General features: G+C 41.2%; 1 protein-coding gene across 1 annotated transcript in view; it reads right to left on the bottom strand.

Annotated features, from left to right (window-relative positions):
* Positions 1 to 1,354: 1,354 nt before the first annotated feature.
* iqck (IQ motif containing K) overlaps positions 1,355 to 20,025 on the bottom strand; it is an 84,117-nt gene continuing 65,446 nt past the window's right edge. Inside the window, exon 8 of the mRNA XM_056249948.1 lies at positions 1,355 to 1,521. Coding sequence (XP_056105923.1) covers positions 1,355 to 1,521 — 167 coding nt within the window. The remainder of the gene's footprint in view (positions 1,522 to 20,025) is intronic.

Here is a 20,025-nt window from a genome sequence, read left to right as displayed (position 1 = left end):
AAAGAGTGGGATAACGGACATGATCGTGCCTGATATTCAACATGAAACAGACTCTCTCCCCAAGCCTTCAAGTCTGCGTCGCATTATGTTATTTTGCTACTGGATCTATGCAAAACTTAGTAGGCGATAGCATACAAATTCATAAATCTACAGTATGTAGAGTGATCCGCAGAGTGTCACTTGCCTTGTGTCGCCATATGAACAACTACATGTGCCGGCCAAGCATAAATGTACAAAACAGGCAAAAATTCCATGCCATTGCCAGTTTCCCTGATGTCCTTGGCTGTGTCGATGGGACACAAATCAGGATAAAAGCACCCACAGTGGATGGATGCTTTTGTGAATAGGAAGGGATTTCATTCACTAAACAACATGGCGTCATGACTTTGCGTAAACATACACGCCACTTTCAAGTCAAGTGGCGTGTTATCTATACGCATTTTGAGCTATGTCCACGCCGAAACGAACCATCATCTTTTGCGTGTATGTCTACGCCGTTAAATGTCCGAGTGATTCCGCGTGTATGTACACGCCGTTAAATGTCCGAGCGAAACGAAGCAAAATGTAGATCTACATCTGGGGAGCGATATTTTTTTTCCTAGGATGGTAGGGGAAGACTCATAAATGGTATTAACCCCAGTGACGGGTAGGTTTAGGGACGGGGTTGGGGTAGGTCATATATTTATATATACAGTAATGTAACGTTAAGTCAAAGGCGTTGATAAACACGCTGAAAAGCGATTATGCGTGTTAATAGCACGCCAAAAATGGAAATACGAATTGGCGTGTCATACATACGCCATTTCATGAGATCAGTCTGCACTAAACACCCAAGTCATCTGTGACCCAAGTTTGTGTTTCTTAATCTGCGTTGCTAGATGGCCAGGTTCAAAGCACGACAGTTTCATCCTATAAAGATCAAACATCTTTGAAAACTTTGATTCTGGGGAGTATGCTGGGTGATTCTGCCTACCCACTTAAAAAGTGGCTGATGACACCATACTTAACACACAAGCAGAGGACAAATTCAGTTCTGCACATACCAAAACAAGGGTAACGGTGGAAAGAAGTATCTGTGTTTTAAAAAGGAGGTGATCATGTCATGCAGCATATTTAAATTTGTTTTTTAATTTTTGTTTTATTGTTTATTTTTGATCAGTTTAGGCTAATATTTCAGATAAAGTACAAGTTTTGAATACAACCCAAATGTCCTCGGTAGGAATTGCAATGAAGCCAGAGAGAGCAGCAAAGGTGACAGGAGCATGCATTGTATTGCACAATTTGGCCATGCTGTGGAAGATGCCAGTTGATGATCTAGGAGGTGAAGAGATTGAGGAGGTGTTAGTGACCGGATCTAATGTTCTCTGCGTCCCTCAGCCGGAGTGAGCAGATCTGCTCTCGGAGGAGCCGGAGCCGGTGCCGGTGTCGACGGGACTCTGCTCTGTGGTGTAGGAGGAACCACCTCGATGGACACACACACACCGGCCTCCACCTCATCCAGCTCAACCAGCTCTGACCACACTGACAACACACACACAACCGCTGATCAGTCACAGACAAACACACACAAGACTTTACACAAAGACAAAAGTTCTAAACTTACAAAATATAGAGTGAAAAAAGGAGAGAACAAGTACGTACGTATTGTTTGTGTAAAGATGTCAGCTTTTTTATGAAACTGATGGGTGTGCAAGACAGCATGAGAGCTGATGATGATGCTTTATGAATATCAGAAGTGGTTTGATAAAGGTCGTAATGCCACAGAATACTAGCAGAACTTTAGTGGACAGATATCAGCTTTACAAGCACTTCTGCTGTACTCAGACCCTGCTAAACCAAGCAACAACTGACAAAAACACCCGTTAAAATTACATTTGTGGGGAATTAAATGTTTTATAAAGTAACAGATAGAAAGTTATGAGGCCAGCCTGACTGAGCATCTGCAGATTCCCAAGTGAAGTCTTTACACCGGGTTTATTATTAATATGATCATGCCACATACAGTTCAGCAAAATTATACAATGATACACTTTTAAAGATTCTCAGTGTAAAACAGGAATTCATTATATGCATGTGTTTGATCTTTAATTGGTACTGTTATTAAGAGTATTTGATATATATATTTAATATGATGATTTATTATCAATGTTGGAAACAGTTGTGCTGCCTAAAAAAATTGTTTTATAACCTGTGATAATCTTAGGATTCACTGATGAATAAAAAGTTAAAAAGAACAGCATTTATTTAAAATAGTAAAGATTTGTATTGTTAAAAACGATTTCTATCACTTTTTATCAATGTTACACATCTTTGCTCGATAAAAGTATAAATTTTTGTCACAAAAAGAAAGAAGACAAATGACTGACCCAAACCTTTGAACGGTAGGGTAGTGTATATTGTTAGAAAAGATTTCTATTTTAAATAAATGCTGTTCTATTTAACTTTTTATTCATCGGTGAATCCTGAGAAAAGTATTACAGGTTATAAACAAATATTAAGCAGCACAATTTTGTCCAACATTGATAATAAATCATCATATTAGAGTGATTTCTGAAGGATCATGTGACACTGAAGACTGGGGGAATGATGCTGAAAATTCAGCTTTGACCACATGAGAGTGAATTATAATTTAAAGTATATTAATTGTAATTAATATATAAATTGTAATAATATTTCACAATATTACTGTTTTTTCTGTACTTTTGATCAAATAAATTCAGGCTTGATGAGCATAAGACACCTCTTTCAAATACAATGTCTGGTCGGTACTGTGCTCAGAGGTGTTGTATTGTGTGGGCGATGTAAGTAAGTGATGCTCTGCTGCCCTCTGGCGTTTGACTCAAACTTTCAGCCTTAATGTAAAGTAAACATCTAACGAGAAAACTGACAGAAGCCGGCGATGCTGTTTTACCTGGAGACAGTGAAGAAGAAGAAGAAGAAGAAGAAGAAGAAGAAGAAGAAGAAGAAGAAGAAGAAGAAGAAGAAGAAAGAAAAAGTAAGCGAACCTTCGTTTTTCTGTTAAAGTGATGAGATGACATGCGAGCTTCGCACTTTAAAGTCTAATTGTTTTACGACAGTTGACACGCTGTGCCTGACCATAATAAACATGACGTCATATCGCTCTTCAGTCTCGAGCAGTGTCTGTCTTCCCGTGAAGGTAAATCTCTATAGAAATACATAAAATAATCATTAACTGTTCTGAAAATTGTTGTTTTTCCCTGTTCCTCGGTGTGTATCTGCATGTACGGTTTGAGACACTTCAGTGACAACGAACAGGAAAGATCACAGAACACCACATTAACGCGGTAAATTACATTCAGTAATCCACATTTTAATTTCATAATCTGAATGTTACATATACAAATTGAACACTGAGTCTAATTGTCTATCTATATATATCTATATATATGTCTATTTGTTTATCTATCTATCTATCTATCTATCTATCTATCTATCTATCTATCTATCTATCTATCTATCTGTCTGTCTGTCTGTCTGTCTATCTATTTATCTGTCTGTCTATCTATCTATCTATCTATCTATCTATCTATCTATCTATCTATCTATCTGTTTATCTATCTATCTATCTATCTATCTATCTGTTTATCTATCTATCTATCTATCTGACTATCTATCGGTCTGTCTGACTATCTATCTGTCTGTCTGTCCGTCTGTCTATTTATCTGTCTGTCTGTCTATCTATCTGTCTGTCTATCTATCTGTCTGTCTATTTATCTGTCTGTCTATCTATCTATCTGTCTGTCTATTTGTCTATCTGTCTATATCATCTTTCTATCTATCTATATATCTGTCTGTCTATCTATCTGTCTATGTCTGTTTATCTATCTATCTATCTATCTATCTATCTATTTGTCTGTCTTTCTATCTATCTAGCTGTCTATTTGTCTATGTATCTGTCTATTTGTCTATCTATCTATCTATATATCTATCTATCTATCTATCTATCTGTCAATTTGTCTATCTATCTGTCCGTCTGTCTATCTATCTATCTATCTATCTATCTATATATCTGTCTATTTGTCTATCTATCTGTATATATATATATATCTGACTATCTATCTGTCTGTCTATCTGTCTGTCTGGCTATCTAACTATCTGTCTGTCTGTTTGTCTATCTTTCTATCTATCTATTTGTATATATATATATATATATATCTGTCTATTTGTCTATCTATCTATATATCTATATATAAATATATGTCTATTTGTTTATCTATCTATCTGACTATCTGTCTGTCTATTTGTCTGTCTGTCTATTTATCTGTCTGTCTATCTATCTATCTATCTGTCTGTCTGTTTATCTATGTCTGTCTGTCTGTCTGTCTGTCTATCTGTCTGTCTATCTAACAATCTATCTGTCTGTCTGTCTGTCTATTTGTCTATTTATCTGTCTATTTGTCTATCTGTTTATCTATCTATTTGTCTATCTATCTATCTGTCTATCTATCTATCTATCTATCTATCTATCTATCTATCTGCCTGTCTGTCTATTTGTCTATCTATCTGTCCGTCTATCTATCTATCTATCTATCTGTCTGCCTGTCTGTCTGTCTATTTGTCTATCTATCTGTCTGTCCATCTATCTATCTATCTATCTATCTGACTATCTATCTATCTATCTCTGTCCATCTATCTATCTATCTGTCTGTCCATCTATCTGACTATCTATCTATCAGTCTGTCTGACTATCTATCTATATCTGTCTGTCTGTCTGTCTGTCCGTCTGTCTATTTATCTGTCTGTCTGTCTATCTATCTGTCTGTCTATCTAATTCTGCCCTACATGCATTATTGGGTGTTTTCCTTTGTAGTTTTAGTATCATCTTGCAGAATTCTGTGTGTAGGGCTTCTGTTGGATGTCTGTCCCATCTAGTGTAGCTCTGATCACTGAGTGGACCCCAAACCTCACTTCCATACAGCGCAATGGGCTGGATTACACTATCAAAGATTTTACACCAGATTGGAATCGGTAATTCAGTGTTTTGGAATTTCTTCTTAATGGCGTATAGAGCTCTTCGAGCTTCATCTTTGAGAGCATTCACTGCCATACTGAAACTCCCTGATGCAGTGATTACCAGGCCGAGGTAAGTGTACTGCATCGTGTGCTCTAGGCCGGTGCTGCCTAGACTGAACTGGTATCTGTGTTCCCTGACATCTGGGCTTCTTTTGAAAGACCATAATGTTGGTCTTTGTGAGGTTTACTGCCAGGGCCCAGTTCTGGCAGTAGTTCTGCAGCAGGTCCAGGTGCTGCTGTAGTCCCTGTGCAGTGGGTGACACACACACACACACACACACACACACACACACGCACACAGGGTGACAGCAGCACCAGGTCGTCTGCGTACAGCAAGAGCTTGATGCTCCTGTCCTGTAGAGTGAGTCCAGGGCCTGTAGACTGCTCCAACTGCACCGCTAGTTCATTAATGTAGATGTTGAACAGCGTTGGACTCAGGCTACAGCCCTGCCGCACTCCTCTTTTCTGGGTGAAGAATTCTGTATGTTTGTTGCCAATTCGTATTGCACATTTGTTGTTCGAATACATTGATTTTATAATGTCATAGACTTTACCCCCTACACCACTTTGTAAAAGTTTATAATATAATCCGTTGTGCCAAATAGAATCAAATGCTTTTTTGAAATCGACAAAGCATGCAAATATTTTTCCCTTTTTGGTCTGTTTTACGTGTTTATCGATTAGGGTGTGTAGGGTGTAAATGTGGTCGGTAGTTCTGTCATTTGGAACGAAGCTAATCTGACTCGAGCTCAGGACATTGTGTGTGTTCCTTAAGGAAGCTTACAATTCTATCGTTTAAAATACTGCTAAATAACTTCCCCAGATTACTGCTCACACAAATGCCTCTGAAATTATTAGGATCCAATTTATTTCCACTCTTATGGATTGGGGTAATAAGTCCTTGGCTCCAGATGTCAGAAAAACAGCCTGAACTGAATACAATGTTGAATAGTTTGAGCACCGCCACCTGGAGCTCCGAGGTGCTGTGTTTCAGGACCACAAGATTTATTACCTTTTTGGCTTTTGAGTTTGTTTGTCAATTCTTCATGTGTAATTGGGAAATCAAGTGGATTTTGATTAGTTTAATTGTCTCTTCATAAGTTTGTAGATTTTGTTTGATCAGATTATAATTGTCATTGAGTTGTTTTGATGGGATTTCTTTGTATAAGTTTTCAAAATGATTTGTCCAAATTTCTCCATCTTGTGGTTTTGTTGTGCTCAGATTATTCCACATATCCCAGAACTGATTATGATTTATTGAATGTTCTAATTCTTGTATACTTTTGGTCAGATGGTGTTGCTTCTTCACTCTAATTGTGTCTTTATATATTTTTAGTTTTGAAAAGTATTCAGTTCTTATGTCAGTGTTGTTTGGTTCTTTATGTTTCAGATTTGATCATTTTCTAAGTTGTTTTCTTAATGTTTTGCAGTCTGAGTCAAACCATTTTTCATCTTTTGGAGTATTAATAGTGTATCTTTTGCCTTTCTTTTTCAATTCACTTCTCTGTGCTGCTTTTTTAAATATGTTATTGATTTCATTTGTAGCCGAATTAACACCATCTTTAGTTGTTTCGAATTTCTTATTAATAAATGTATTTATTCGATTTTTTAGTTCTTCAGAACTGAGGGCTTGGACAAACTTGTCTGCGCTGTCCGGAGCCCATCTGTACCTCTGCTGGACCTGATACATTCGGCAGGTTTCCAGTCTGTTTTGTTCTGGTGTGTGATGTGTTTTGATATAGATGTTAGTTTGGTTATGGTCAGAAAGCGGAGTTTGCTGTTTGACAGTGAATGCATTGAAGGAGGATGGGTCCATGTCAGTGATGGCATAGTCAACTACATTAGCTCCAAGACCTGAACAACACGTGAACCTCCCTAAAGAGTCCCCTCGTATCCTGCCGTTCAGTATGCACAGGCCTGAGGCTCGGCAGCGCTGCACCAGCTCTCTACCGGTTTTATTCACTATCTGGTCAAGATTGTTTCTGGGGGGAAGTTTTCTTGTGATACTCGGGGGGTTTTGGCCAAAGACATATTCATTACCCTTTGGATCTATGTCATCAAGTTCAGATCCAGTTCTTTGCATTAAAGTCTCCACACAGCAGCACGTTTCCCTGGGCCTGGAAATGGCTGATTTCTGTCAAGTCAAGTCACATTTATTTATATAGCGCTTTTCACAATACAGATTGCATCAAAGCAGCTTCACAGTGATAACATGAAAGTAGTACAACACAGTTCAATAATATTGTTGAATATTAAATATCCCCAACTAAGCAAGCCAAAAGCAAGGCGACAGTGGCAAGGAACCAAAACTCCATCAGATTGGATGGAGAAAAAAACCTTGGGAGAACCCAGGCTAGTCAGGGGCCAGTTCTCCTCTGGCTAACAATCATAGGGTTTTAAAGAAGCTTTACAGTAAGTGCATATCAGAGAGTACCTGGAAAAAATACATTTAGTTAATCATGTAATATTTAGGGGATAACATATCGCCGGCGTTGAGTCGTCTCTTCGCAGGCGTTGAGTCGTCTCTTCACAGGCGTTGGTCTTCTCATCACAGGCGTTGAGGCATCCGAAATCCCCGTGAGAGGCAGGATACCAAACTGGAGCCTACGAACGCCATTTTTCTCGGGACAAGCGTTCTGTGTGTATGTTGTTGAGGTATTCCTCCTCATGGTAAGGGGATTCTCCAGGGGGAATGTAGATGGCACAGAGATATGTTTCTCTAGTAGAAATGCCAATTTGGTTTATTTTTAACCAGCAATGAAATTTTCCAACTGAAATAGTAGTAGTAGTAATACTTTATTAATCCCCAAGGGGAAATTGTTGAAATGTGTTTGGCCAGATGCTCCCTGTACCACACCAGAACTCCTCCTGAGTCTCGTCCACAGTGGACTGTACTTATTTTGACTGAGGGCACAATCACTTCATAGTAGCCTGAGGGACAGTAGGTAAGCGCATCATTTCGACACCAGGTTTCAGTGAGGATTATGATGTCAACATCTTCGATATGTTTTAGAAATTCTGGGTCTGTACTTTTAGAACCAAGCGTTGAAGAGTGAAGACCCTGAATATTCCAGCAACTTATTTGAAATGAACGCATTCGAATTCTAAAAGATAAACCTATTTGGTGAGACAGAGAGAAGATAATGTGAAGTAGCCTACCTGTGAAAATGTATATGGCAAACAATTTACATTAGTGCAAAATTACATATATATATATATACATATATACACACACATATATATATATACACTCACCGGCCACTTTATTAGGTACACCTGTCCAACTGCTCGTTAACACTTAATTTCTAAGCAGCCAATCACATGGCGGCAACTCAGTGCATTTAGGCATGTAGACATGGTCAAGACAATCTCCTGCAGTTCAAACCGAGCATCAGTATGGGGAAGAAAGTTGATTTGAGTGACTTTGAACGTGGCATGATTGTTGGTGCCAGAAGGGCTGGTCTGAGTATTTCAGAAACTGCTAATCTACTGGGATTTTCACGCAGAACCATCTCTAGGGTTTACAGAGAATGGTCCGAAAAAGAAAAAACATCCAGTGAGCGGCAGTTCTGTGGGCCGAAATGCCTTGTTGATGCCAGAGGTCAGAGGAGAATGGCCAGACTGGTTCGAGCTGATAGAAGGGCAACAGTGACTGAAATAACCACTCGTTACAACCGAGGTATGCAGCAAAGCATTTGTGAAGCCACAACACGCACAACCTTGAGGCGGATGGGCTACAACAGCAGAAGACTCCACCGGGTACCACTCATCTCCACTACAAATAGGAAAAAGAGGCTACAATTTGCAAGAGCTCACCAAAATTGAACAGTTGAAGACTGGAAAAATGTTGCCTGGTCTGATGAGTCTCGATTTCTGTTGAGACATTCAGATGTTAGAGTCAGAATTTGGCGTAAACAGAATGAGAACATGGAACCATCATGCCTTGTTACCACTGTGCAGGCTGGTGGTGGTGGTGTAATGGTGTGGGGGATGTTTTCCTGGCACACTTTAGGCCCCTTAGTGCCAATTGGGCATCGTTTAAATGCCACGGCCTACCTGAGCATTGTTTCTGACCATGTCCATCCCTTTATGGCCACCATGTACCCATCCTCTGATGGCTACTTCCACCATGTCACAAAGCTCTAATCATTTCAAATTGGTTTCTTGAACATGACAATGAGTTCACTGTACTAAAATGGCCTCCACAGTCACCAGATCTCAACCCAATAGAGCATCTTTGGGATGTGGTGGAACGGGAGATTCGCATCATGGATGTGCAGCCGACAAATCTGCGGCAACTGTGTGATGCCATCATGTCAATATGGACCAAACTCCCTGAGGAATGCTTCCAGCACCTTGTTGAATCTATGCCACGAAGAATTGAGGCAGTTCTGAAGGCAAAAGGGGGTCCAACCCGTTACTAGGATGGGGTACCTAATAAAGTGGCCGGTGAGTGTATATACACATACAGTATATAAAAAAAAAAATTCTTTTCTTTCTTTCAGTAGAGCACTGTGTGTGTTCTTATCTGTTCAGGAGCTGGTTGCACAGTGTGTGCAGCATCTCTCTGATCTGGCTCAGTTCGCTGGCAGGTGTGGAGGTGGAGGGTGGAGCGGGAGGCCGGGCTAAAGCTTCAGAGGGTGGAGGGATTTCTCTGGGTGTGGGGGGGGGGGGGGGTTTCTTCTTCCTAATGGGGACTTGATGGCCGGCAGGTGGACGTGGAGTTGGTGACTGCAGGTTTACAGGTGTGTAGTGAGCCATAGGTGGGTGTGGACGTGGTGGATGATGTGGGATGCTTGTCCAGCTGATGTCTCTCCTCATCGGGGTCGGGGGGGTGTGTCTGGGCATGTAGGGGTGATTCCTCATCGGGGTCGGGGGGGGGGTGTGTCTGGGCATGTAGGGGTGAATGGGCCGGTAGTGTTCTGGAGTCGGTAGCAGATGTCTCGGTGATGATGGGGTGCGACCCAGGGCTGCATCTTTAAGGGCCCTTGCAAAAGTGCGCACTGCATCTCTGTGCAGGTGGAGCCCATCGTACAGGTGGTGGAGGCCGATGTGGTGGTGGTGGACCAGGTGCACGTTTGGAAGTGCAGGAAAATCTACGGGAAATTTCAGTGTTGATGTTGTGGATGATGTGTGGTGGTGTGTCATGTCGTGGGAGAAGTGTGGAGATAACAATCCGGGATTCTGGGAACTTTTTGCTGGTGATTTTGGCCATTTTCCTGAGCATCCGCAGTGTTGTTGCGCAGCGAGTGAAGGTCATTGGTCCCAGTGTGGATTATGACACATGAGGGGTGTCCTGGGAAGTCTCTAATGATCTGGTGGGCGTGGCCGGTTGTGCTGCATCGTTTTGCAGAGACTTTCTGATGTGGGAAGAGTTTCTGTGGGTCCAAGAACTTCCCATTAGAGTCCATGAGGAGGAGAATATCTGGATCAGGTTCTGGAGGGGGGGCAGGCGGTGGTTGTGTTTCTGCAGGTGTTTGTGGAAGGCCCGCTGTCTGTGTTTGTGGAGTCTGTAGTAGGAGCTGTACTGTAGTTATGTGTGTTGTCATCTGTGTTTTTCTATAACAGCTCTCTCATTTCTTGCAGCTGCCTGGAGAAGTTCTCTTCTTTTCTCTCGTTGTCCTCCTCTAGCTTGCGCATCTGTACGCGGAGAGTTTGGTTTTCTCCTTGCAGTTCTCTGAGAGCTCTGTTGAGTTCAGTGATGGAGGAGTTGGTGTCTTTCTTTAGCTGTCTGAGCTCATCTTTGAGCTCTTGGATGTAAATGTTTGTGTTGCGTGTGTCTGAGAGTTTGACTTGAATGTGTTCTCTGAATTCAGTGAAGTCCAGTTCCAGCAGAGCTAAACTGTCTCTCAGTCGCCGGTCTGATGGTGCAGGTGAAAGAATCGCTGGGCCTTCCTCCTCAAGAGTCTGTGCTGTTTGCATGAGGCTCGTCTCTCTACTCTGGCCTTCAGCCGGGGCAAGATCTCCTTGAATGAGTTCAGGCAGTGACGTAACAAGCCAACACCGGCCCTTATGCAGGATTATCAAAGCAGGCCCCCCTACTGCACGTGATGACGCATATAAGAGATGAGATGACTGACAAAATCAGGAGTAGGTTAAGAGGAAATGTACAACAACAAAAAATGGCAGACATTCCAGCTGATCGTCTCTACCAATCTCCTCCTTTCACGCATGTCGGAGTATCTCTCTACGCATGTCTGAGTCTCTCTCTACTTCAAGTTTCATAAATGTGCTCAGAAGGTTCCTGGCCGTAAGAGGACCCACCAAACTTTTCCGTTCAGATTGTGGAACGAACTTCGTTGGAGCGTGTAGGGAGCTTCAGATAAGTTCAGAAGACCCAGAGCTTCAATCCTACCTCAAAAAGGAGGCATGCACTTGGAAGTTTAACCCACCTCACTGTTCTCACATGGGAGGAGTGTGGGAAAGAATGATCGGAGTGGCTCGACATATCTTTGATGCTATGATGCTGAAGGTTCATTCTCCAAATCTGACTCATGAAGTACTTGTGACGCTCATGGCAGAGGTAACAGCCATAATGAATGGTCGTCCATTAGTACCTGTGTCATCTGATCCACAACAACCTGATTTGTTGACTCCAAGGGCTCTTCTCACTCAGAAAATCTGTCCCGTTTCTATTCCTCCTGGAGCATTTGATCCAAAAGACTTGTACCGGAAGCAATGGAAACAGGTGCAGAGTCTGGCTAACTCGTTCTGGAAACGATGGAGAGAAGAGTATCTTGCAACCCTTCAACCAAGAAGAAAATGGCAAGCAGATCAACCAAACTTAGCCATTGGTGACTTTGTCCTCCTAAAGGACTCTCAGGTCAAAAGAAACGAATGGCCTACTGGGCTTATTGTGGACACTTATCCTGGTTGAGATAAAAGAGTACGTAAAGTAGATGTACGCATAGTTAAAGAAGGTACTAAAGTGTACTCAAGACCTGTTTCGGAAATTGCGTTATTAGTTAAGGGTTAATAGTGTTATAGTAGTATTCCAGGCGGGGAGTGTACTGCCCCCTTGTGAGAAGAGGTATTTGAGTTTTGAGTGTTTTGTCCATGCAGAGTTTCCGTAGCTCAGTCGTTCCCATAACATTCTCACTGCAAGTCAAACTCGGAGTGTTAAAGTTTATAAACTATCATTTTGGTCTCTGACGAATATCTGTCTGTAAGTATTTGTTTCATAGAGATCTTAGCTTCCTTTTGATATCCTATTTAGTCATTTTAGCATGTTTTCTATTTCTATTTCTATTAGCAAGTAATTTGTAAGGAAATATGTGACGCTAGTAGTGTTAGTTTCTCTATGGCATCTTCTATGTAAATTAGCATTGTGTTATTTGCTTGCTATGGGATCGTGATTTGAAGGTTTTAGATATTTCTAGACTACTTATTTAGTTTTGTATTGTATATTCATCAAATTGAGATTGTAATATGCTCTTCTTTGGTTTTGTATGTTACAGTTTTACAGTCCTTTCAGTAAAACACCACAAAACAGCAAGAAGCTTCTGGTTCTTTGTTGGAAACTGTTAGCTATCTGTAAAGCTAGTTCATGCACACTAGTGAAGGCAGAATATCTGGTGTTATGCACATGTTTTAAATCTGGTACTGGCAGACACAACAGGCAGTGTCATAGAGAGTGCATCTCTCTTCTCACTACTTAATGATGTGGCAGTTTTCCTCAGGGAGTCTTATAAACGTATGCAGACTTGGGAAGAGACAAGTGAGGACAAACGTCACAGGAGACTGAGCCCAATAGGGGAAACCAGGTGGTGGGCTACGGATCAGGCTCTCACTAAGGTCTTTGGGTGTTTTGGTAATCCCCAGGATGCATTGTTTGTTGACCTGCTGCTGACCCTAGCCTCTGTTGAGGAAGATGGAAGTATGAAGTCAACAGTGAGGGTCAAAACAAAGGGATTAATTGAAAATCTTCTGAAATATGAGATTATCCTCATTGCTCAAACTTTCCTTCGCATTTTCCAACATACATCCCCCCTCTCCTAGTACCTACAGACACACGGAATGGATATTTTGTCAGCTCAGCGTCTGGTTGAGGGGACAAAGGATCACCTCAAAAAATATGTCAGGGACTTTGAGTGGCAGCTGATAAGTTTGTGAGTTGGGCCAATGAAAAGCTGGAAGAGATGGACAACTATGAACTAGTTGTGCAGACTGCACTTCCAGATAATAGTGTCCGAAAAAAGAAAAGAATGCCAGGAGAGCTTTTAGATGATGAACCAGTAGCCTCATCTGATGCTGCCTTTGAGGTGAATGTCCATAATGTTATTCTGGACACTGTGGCAGGTAGCATCGATAGGAGGTTTTCAGCAAATCTTGCCTCAGATTTTGCTTGTCTTGACCCTAAAAACTTTCCTGAAATAAAGATAAATGGGCTCCCTAACTCAGCACTCCAGGAAATCAGCAAATGTCTGCTTAGGTTTGATGACAGAGCTACTGTTAGCACATTACAAACTGAGCTGTCTAGCCTGGCATACCAGTGGAACAGACTGAAAAAGTCCTCTCTTGAAGGTTATACTGTCAGGACATGTAGTGAGGTGACACAGGAGGATAGTGGCGGACTGCCATATATGGAAGAACCAGAGATGGAACTTGAAAGCAGGACCTGTTCTTCCTGCAAAAACTGTGCCATTTGTGTCCATTTAATACTCTCACAGATGCTTATGTCATTGGGTTAGCATATAAGTTTCTGCTGACTTTGTTCATCACGCAGGTTGCATGTGAGAGAAGCTTCTCAGCTTTAAAATTTGTGAAGAATAGGCTATGAAGCTCATTGAGTCAGGACAACTTGGAGGCTTTCACTGCCATGAAAAAGTTAATGTGCACAGAGAAGGAAATCCACATGTCTATAAGCAACGACACAGTTATCGATAAAGTGGCTGAAACCAGTGCATTGCTTAGGCGGCTACTGATGCTGTAGATGCTGTTGGTACTATTCGCAATGTAACTGTAAACTGTACTGTGACTTGAACTGTAAACATTAGTTCAATATGCCTCTTTGTGAAAGAGTGGGATACATTTCAAATGCTTTATTTATTTATTTATTTCTGTTTTTGTTATATTTATTTATTTCTGTTTTTGTTAATTTATTAACCTATCCTTGTGGAATAGTGGAATATTTTTTGTTAACTTCTCAGCTTAAGTGAATTATTATTTAACCTTTACATTATTTGTTGAACTAATTATTTGTATTAATAAAAACTACACAATAGTAAGAGCTGAATCGTTGCTTCATTTATCCAATTTCCACCACCATGGAAAAAGTGGGCCGGTCTTGGGCCTGAAACTCCCGGGCTGAAAAGTGGCCCCACTCCGGCCCTGCAGGCAATCTTAGGTGAGGACCCTGAACTTGTCACTGACCTTCGTCATCTAAATAAAGGTCGTCCCCAAGACACCTTTGACACTTTCTTTGATGAGCTGAACATGGAACTTGAGCAGATAACTGCAGCTGATGAAAGACGTCATGGGGGGAGTCACCTGTCCGAGTTCATCTCTGTGAGGGATCTTATTGAAAGAGTAGCCAAGAAGTGTCCACCAAACACTCTAATCCCCAGTTAGACCACTGTACTGTTTGCCTTTGTTCCCAAAAAATGCTTACAGCAATGTGGTGAAGCTGTACAAAAGTAAAGTACACATGAAATTTCAGGTTCAGACACGACAGCTACGGTCATCACACCCAGACGATCATTACTGCGCAGCTCTCTTTAAGTACATGCGGTCCTTTGCAGTCAAGCACAGGGATTTAACAACATTTCTCTGTGTAGATAATAAGTCCAAAATAGATTTTGGAGAGCCAGGATTAGCCATGTCATCTGGAGTGCGGGGGAGTCCTTAGTAGCTTCCAGTGGTCTGCTCGGAGCCCTCGACCATGACCAGCAGCAGAAAGGGCCATTGACTCCATCTGTGTACCTCAATGTTGAGATACCAGAGACTGTTGATGACTCCTTCTATAGGGGTCAGGTCACTGTGCTCCTGAAGGACCCTTCCGGCACACAACAGAGATGATGAGGCTTCTGGGAGATGACATGGACAAGGTGAAGCCCTTCTTGATCATTTATTCCGACGGAGGGCCTGACCACAGGGTTACCTATGAAGGTGTAAAACTGTCCCTGGCTGCTGTTTTCAGGGCGCTAGACTTGGACATTGTTGTGGCGAATCATGTCTGTTCTAAACCTTGCCTGCCAAAACATTGCTCTGTCCAGACAGGATTACTCAGCAGAAGTTGGACAGGTGTTGAGAAGCTGTGGTGGGATGCAGGATATTCGAAAGAAAGCTGACATGGTGGAGAAGCTCAGAGATGAGTGGAGTGGCTCTGTCAAATCTATGAAAGATTTATTGGAAGAGCGCATGACTCGTGTTCAGCTGAAAGGAAGGCCATTCACTATTCTGGAACCAGCATCTGATGTTGCAATCCATCAGAAACAGGCTGGTATTATTGGCGAAATTGATGCTTCAATAGAGATCGGCAAGTACCACAAGAAAGACCTTGCAAATAAGAAAAACTACAAAACCTTCATGGCCAAACATTCTAGGGAGAGAAATTACATTGTGCAATTTCGCAAATGTGATGATCGTGCTTGTTGTAAGCCCTTGAGAAGCAGTTTTGAGGGAGACCTACCAGCTTGGATACCAGATCCTCTGCTTTCTGAAGATGGAGCCCACTTTCAGTCTTTTGATTCCTTATTTGGACAAGAAACATCTGAAAAAGACATGCCAAGTGGAAGCAAGGAAACTGACATCTATCGCAGAAACACCACAGGTATGCATTTAAAGAATTTGACACACTCCTGAACTTTGTCATGTTATCTGCTGTTCTCTTTAGGTTTTGATTGATGTACAGTGTTGTGGTGGTGTTTGTTGCACGAAACTTTATTCTTGTTCTTTGGCTGATATAGGGATGCAAGAACAGTTTCCTTGTGGGACAGAATGAGCGAGCTACAATCCAGTGTTATGAGTGTGGAAAACAACGCTGCATGTAGATTAGCATAGGCCAAGAAGTCACGGACCGTTCGTGATCAGTGGGCACTCCAGAGAAGGCTCTTCAAGCATGACTACAGCTGTGGTCCCATGCTGATCGTAGAAGGCAAGTCTCTGTCCATTTAGGTTATTCACACTCCGTCAATGTAGTCATATTCCAGAGGTGGTCTTTTGTCACTCAGTGACAGTTTTCAGTACATGGCTCTTAAAAACCAATTAGAGGCAATCTCTCTCTCTCTCTCTCTCTCTCTCTCTCTCTCTCTCTCTCTCTCTCTCTCTCTCTCTCTCTCTCTCTCTCTCTCTCTCTCTCTCTCTCTCCATAATATATTGGATCTCTGGAGAAAACAAAACTATAATGTAAAGTAAAGGATAACAGTTAATAGTGAAGGATATCCACTTCGAACACTTGTGTTCGACTCCAATAGAGTTTGCCTACTATGCTTCAGACAACCTGTAAGTTAGGAAGGATGTATGTGCATATTGTGCAGCACCTGGGGCAGAGAAGGACAAACACCTTCTGGAGAATTATAAAATTGTGTTGCCAGTCACAAGCACAAGCCTGCACTGAAAAGGGCTCCTTTTCCAAAGATGACATAGTTTGGCCAGAGCAATGGTCAAAGGGTCATGTTAACAGGGTTCCTACACATTCCACAACATATTTGTTTTATGGATGTAAACATCCCAAATGTAACACATTTACATGTTTTCTCATAGGTATTACATTGCATGTTAATGCAATTAACTGTTATTTTGTGAATTCTAAAGTCATTTTAATTTATTTGTCTCCCTCTGAAAAGTGCAAGCACAAGCCTGCGGTTATATTCATTTATTCGTAGCTAAACGCTCTACTAATGCCTCTCTGACGTCATGCGCTGAGGTCGTGTTGTAGACTTGTTTTAGATGTAGAGTTTATGTGCTGCTAGGATGAACAAGGTATTTTGTCTGTCCATTTAAAAATAAAATGATTCACTTCTATTGAATATCACAATAAACATTAATTTATTTCTGGAATATCATCACTCCAGTACTGTTTTCCTCTGCTCCTTGTGGATGACTCTCTCCATCGGCTCGGCACTGTTTGAGCTGACTGTAGATGTGGCACGACGGCTCATCTGACAACATAAGAAACACGGTAAATTCAGTAAACCAATAAAATTTTTCCCCCCTGAAAAATCACGATATAATCACTGGATATTAATCTTCGCTGTTATTTCTGTGCGTGACTTTTTCCATCTACATGCCCCTGTTTAAGCTTCTGTGCCACAATACTAAATGTGGAAGAAGAGTCACGTGATCATTGTTGCTGTTTGCTTGAGCTTAAAGGCACACCGCGGACTTTGTGACCTAAAGAGTTGACGCATATGAGTTATTTTAAATGAATCATCAGGCCAATATACAGCGCTTGATACATGTTGTGAATTCTATCCCTTTTAGTGTTAAGTTGACTGTGTGTGACGTTTTAAGTTGCGTTGTACGCAAATAACGTAGCGCAGCGTTATTCAGTTCTCAGTACACACGGACTCAGTGTAATTGCCTATTCACTAAGCTACTTCAGTTGAGCGATCATATCGCGTGAACACATTCACATGTTCCGTGTTTATGTGCAAGATAAAGTTTGTGACAAAGTAAGTTTTCCTTTTATGTATATTGTTAATAACACAGACTGTAACACTGTATCACAACTGCGCTTAGTTAGACCATGTTTGTGATGTAGTTGATGTTTAGCGATCTTTCTAAGTGTAATTTGATCCTGCTTAACTAACGGATTAGCCCGATAGCATCGCGGCTCGTATTGTTCATGTTTAGTTATTACTTTTAAGTGCATTTCTCCGTGGGATAATATCCTTCACTGGTTGTAAATTATTACTGCCTGTTTCATTGACTGTTTCATTGCTCTATGCAGTTTGTTATTGCAGACTCATACTAATATATTTCTACATTTATATTTCATGTATCAGTGCACTTTACAGATATGTTTATATTTGGGTTTGCAATCTCTTAAGTTGTTGAATATGCTTAGACAGTGAGTATTTATTTCTGTTATATTATTTATTTCAGAAACTACCTCAAATACATGTGTATATGGTCACTCTTGTGCAATAAACGACTAAACGAGTTCTGCAGCGGTCAATAATATAATCCACCAGTTTTCAGTGGGGCAATCCCCAACAATACTATCAATGCTCCGAGCGGGGCTGCCCTCTTGAAATACCGCCTAAGTATGGAGAAGGTGCACCGTCTTTGGCCAGGTCATGTGACCTGGAGAATGCCTGGAGAACGTATCGCTTTACGACCGTCACGTGACCACAGGCTCTGATATACTCATGGAGCTAAGGCTTTTGGTATTATTTTTCCGCCTGCTCGACTCCTGGTCATGGCTGAGGCAAGGAAAAAGTTTAAAACTGCTTCTGAGGCGGCAAAAAAGAGAAAACGCGAGAGGGATCGTGCTCGAGGAAAAACAAGAGTCGGTCTTGGAAAGGAGTTTGCTCGTTGGTGCAGGTTGAAAGAGGAAGCCTGATGTAAAACCGATTCTCTTCTCTCAACTTTATTATTAGACTGGAAAGTTAACTCTTTGCTCCTAGTATACACAGGGGCGTCGGACTGGGGGTAAAACCAGTACTGATTACCAGGGCCCTAAGGGGAGAGAGGGCCCTTGAAAAGTCTGGAATATATTTTATTTGGAACATGGGGGCCCATCAGGACTGCCTATACATAGGGCCCGGGATCTTGTGCTACGCCCCTGAGTATACAGTCATATGTCTTTGTCATTATTTTCGCTGTTTAGTAACCAGTGTTGTGTGTAACGCGTTACAAAGTAACGCGTTACAGTAACGTAACTACTTTTTCGGGTAAAAAGTAGTGTAACGCGTTACTACTGAAAATTTGGTAACGAAACGTAGTTCCTTTTTCAATTCCCCACAACGTTACTTTTCCCATGGACAGATTTGACAGCAACACTGTCTCCTCAGCTGCGCGCTTGCAATAGTCACAAGCTCCACATGGTAGCCTACGTGACAGAGGCTGGTAGCAGAGCAATCAATTCTGTGAATTACACTGCGCAAACCAAAAGTAATACTCCCACCGGATGAAGAAGGGTTGGCTCTCCACAGAACATAAAATATTAATTGTATTGAATTTTTCGTGTTCGCATTTATGAGGAAAGAAACAATGTTATGGACGTAACAGTTCTTCGGACTTGACTGCTCTGAAAGCGGCACTAAAAGACTGCTTTAAATCTTTCACAGAGACCCCAAACAGGCATTTAAAACACCAAATATTAAGGATTGGCATATCAAGCAAAATAATATTCGATGATTGCTCGAAAATCGTACCTCTACCCCCACATGCTTATAAGACGGCGTTCGCTTAAATCCCGCTCCGATATTATGTCTCTGTATAGACCTGCGTGTTGTAGCCTAGTCATTAAAGACAACGATTTAGTTTCATATTTATGTTTAAATAAAATAATTTATTTTTTAATTTTATCAATGTTGATTATATGAAAAGTGAAAAGCATGAGTAAGAGCATATGCGCAATCGGGAGACAAATGGAGTGGGCAGACATGATTTTGACCACTTCATTAAGTTTGTTTTTGTAGAAAGCCTTTCTTTAAAGTGAATTTCGTTTTGTATTAATTGTATCTTAATTTTAATCAATGTTTCATCAACCAATTGTCTTATTTTAAGCAGTAACTTTAAATAAGCAGTAAATATAGCAGGCATTATAATCAGGACTTCTCAGGAGCTCCGTGTCGGCGCGTGGACTGAGCTCGTCTCATAAATGAACCGAAACTTAGCGCAAGCTACTTGCCTCAAAGATCTGAGAAATATATAGAAAGCTTGAAATGTGTACTTTAAAACAAAATTATTCAAAACGAGAGAAAACATAATCTCTGTTTATGTAGCCTAATCCATATGAAATGTGCATTTCTCTCTGGCGCGTTCACTACTGTGAAGAATCGCGAGTCAGCATCGTCAACTTTATCTTTGCAGCCGACACTG

Source organism: Rhinichthys klamathensis, unplaced genomic scaffold (assembly GCF_029890125.1).
Source record: "Rhinichthys klamathensis goyatoka isolate OS25496 unplaced genomic scaffold, OSU_Roscu_1.1 h1tg000065l_1, whole genome shotgun sequence".
Classification (NCBI taxonomy): Eukaryota; Metazoa; Chordata; class Actinopteri; order Cypriniformes; family Leuciscidae; genus Rhinichthys; species Rhinichthys klamathensis.
The sequence above is the reverse complement of the archived record's forward strand: the minus strand, read 5'-3'. Positions and strand labels throughout refer to the sequence as shown.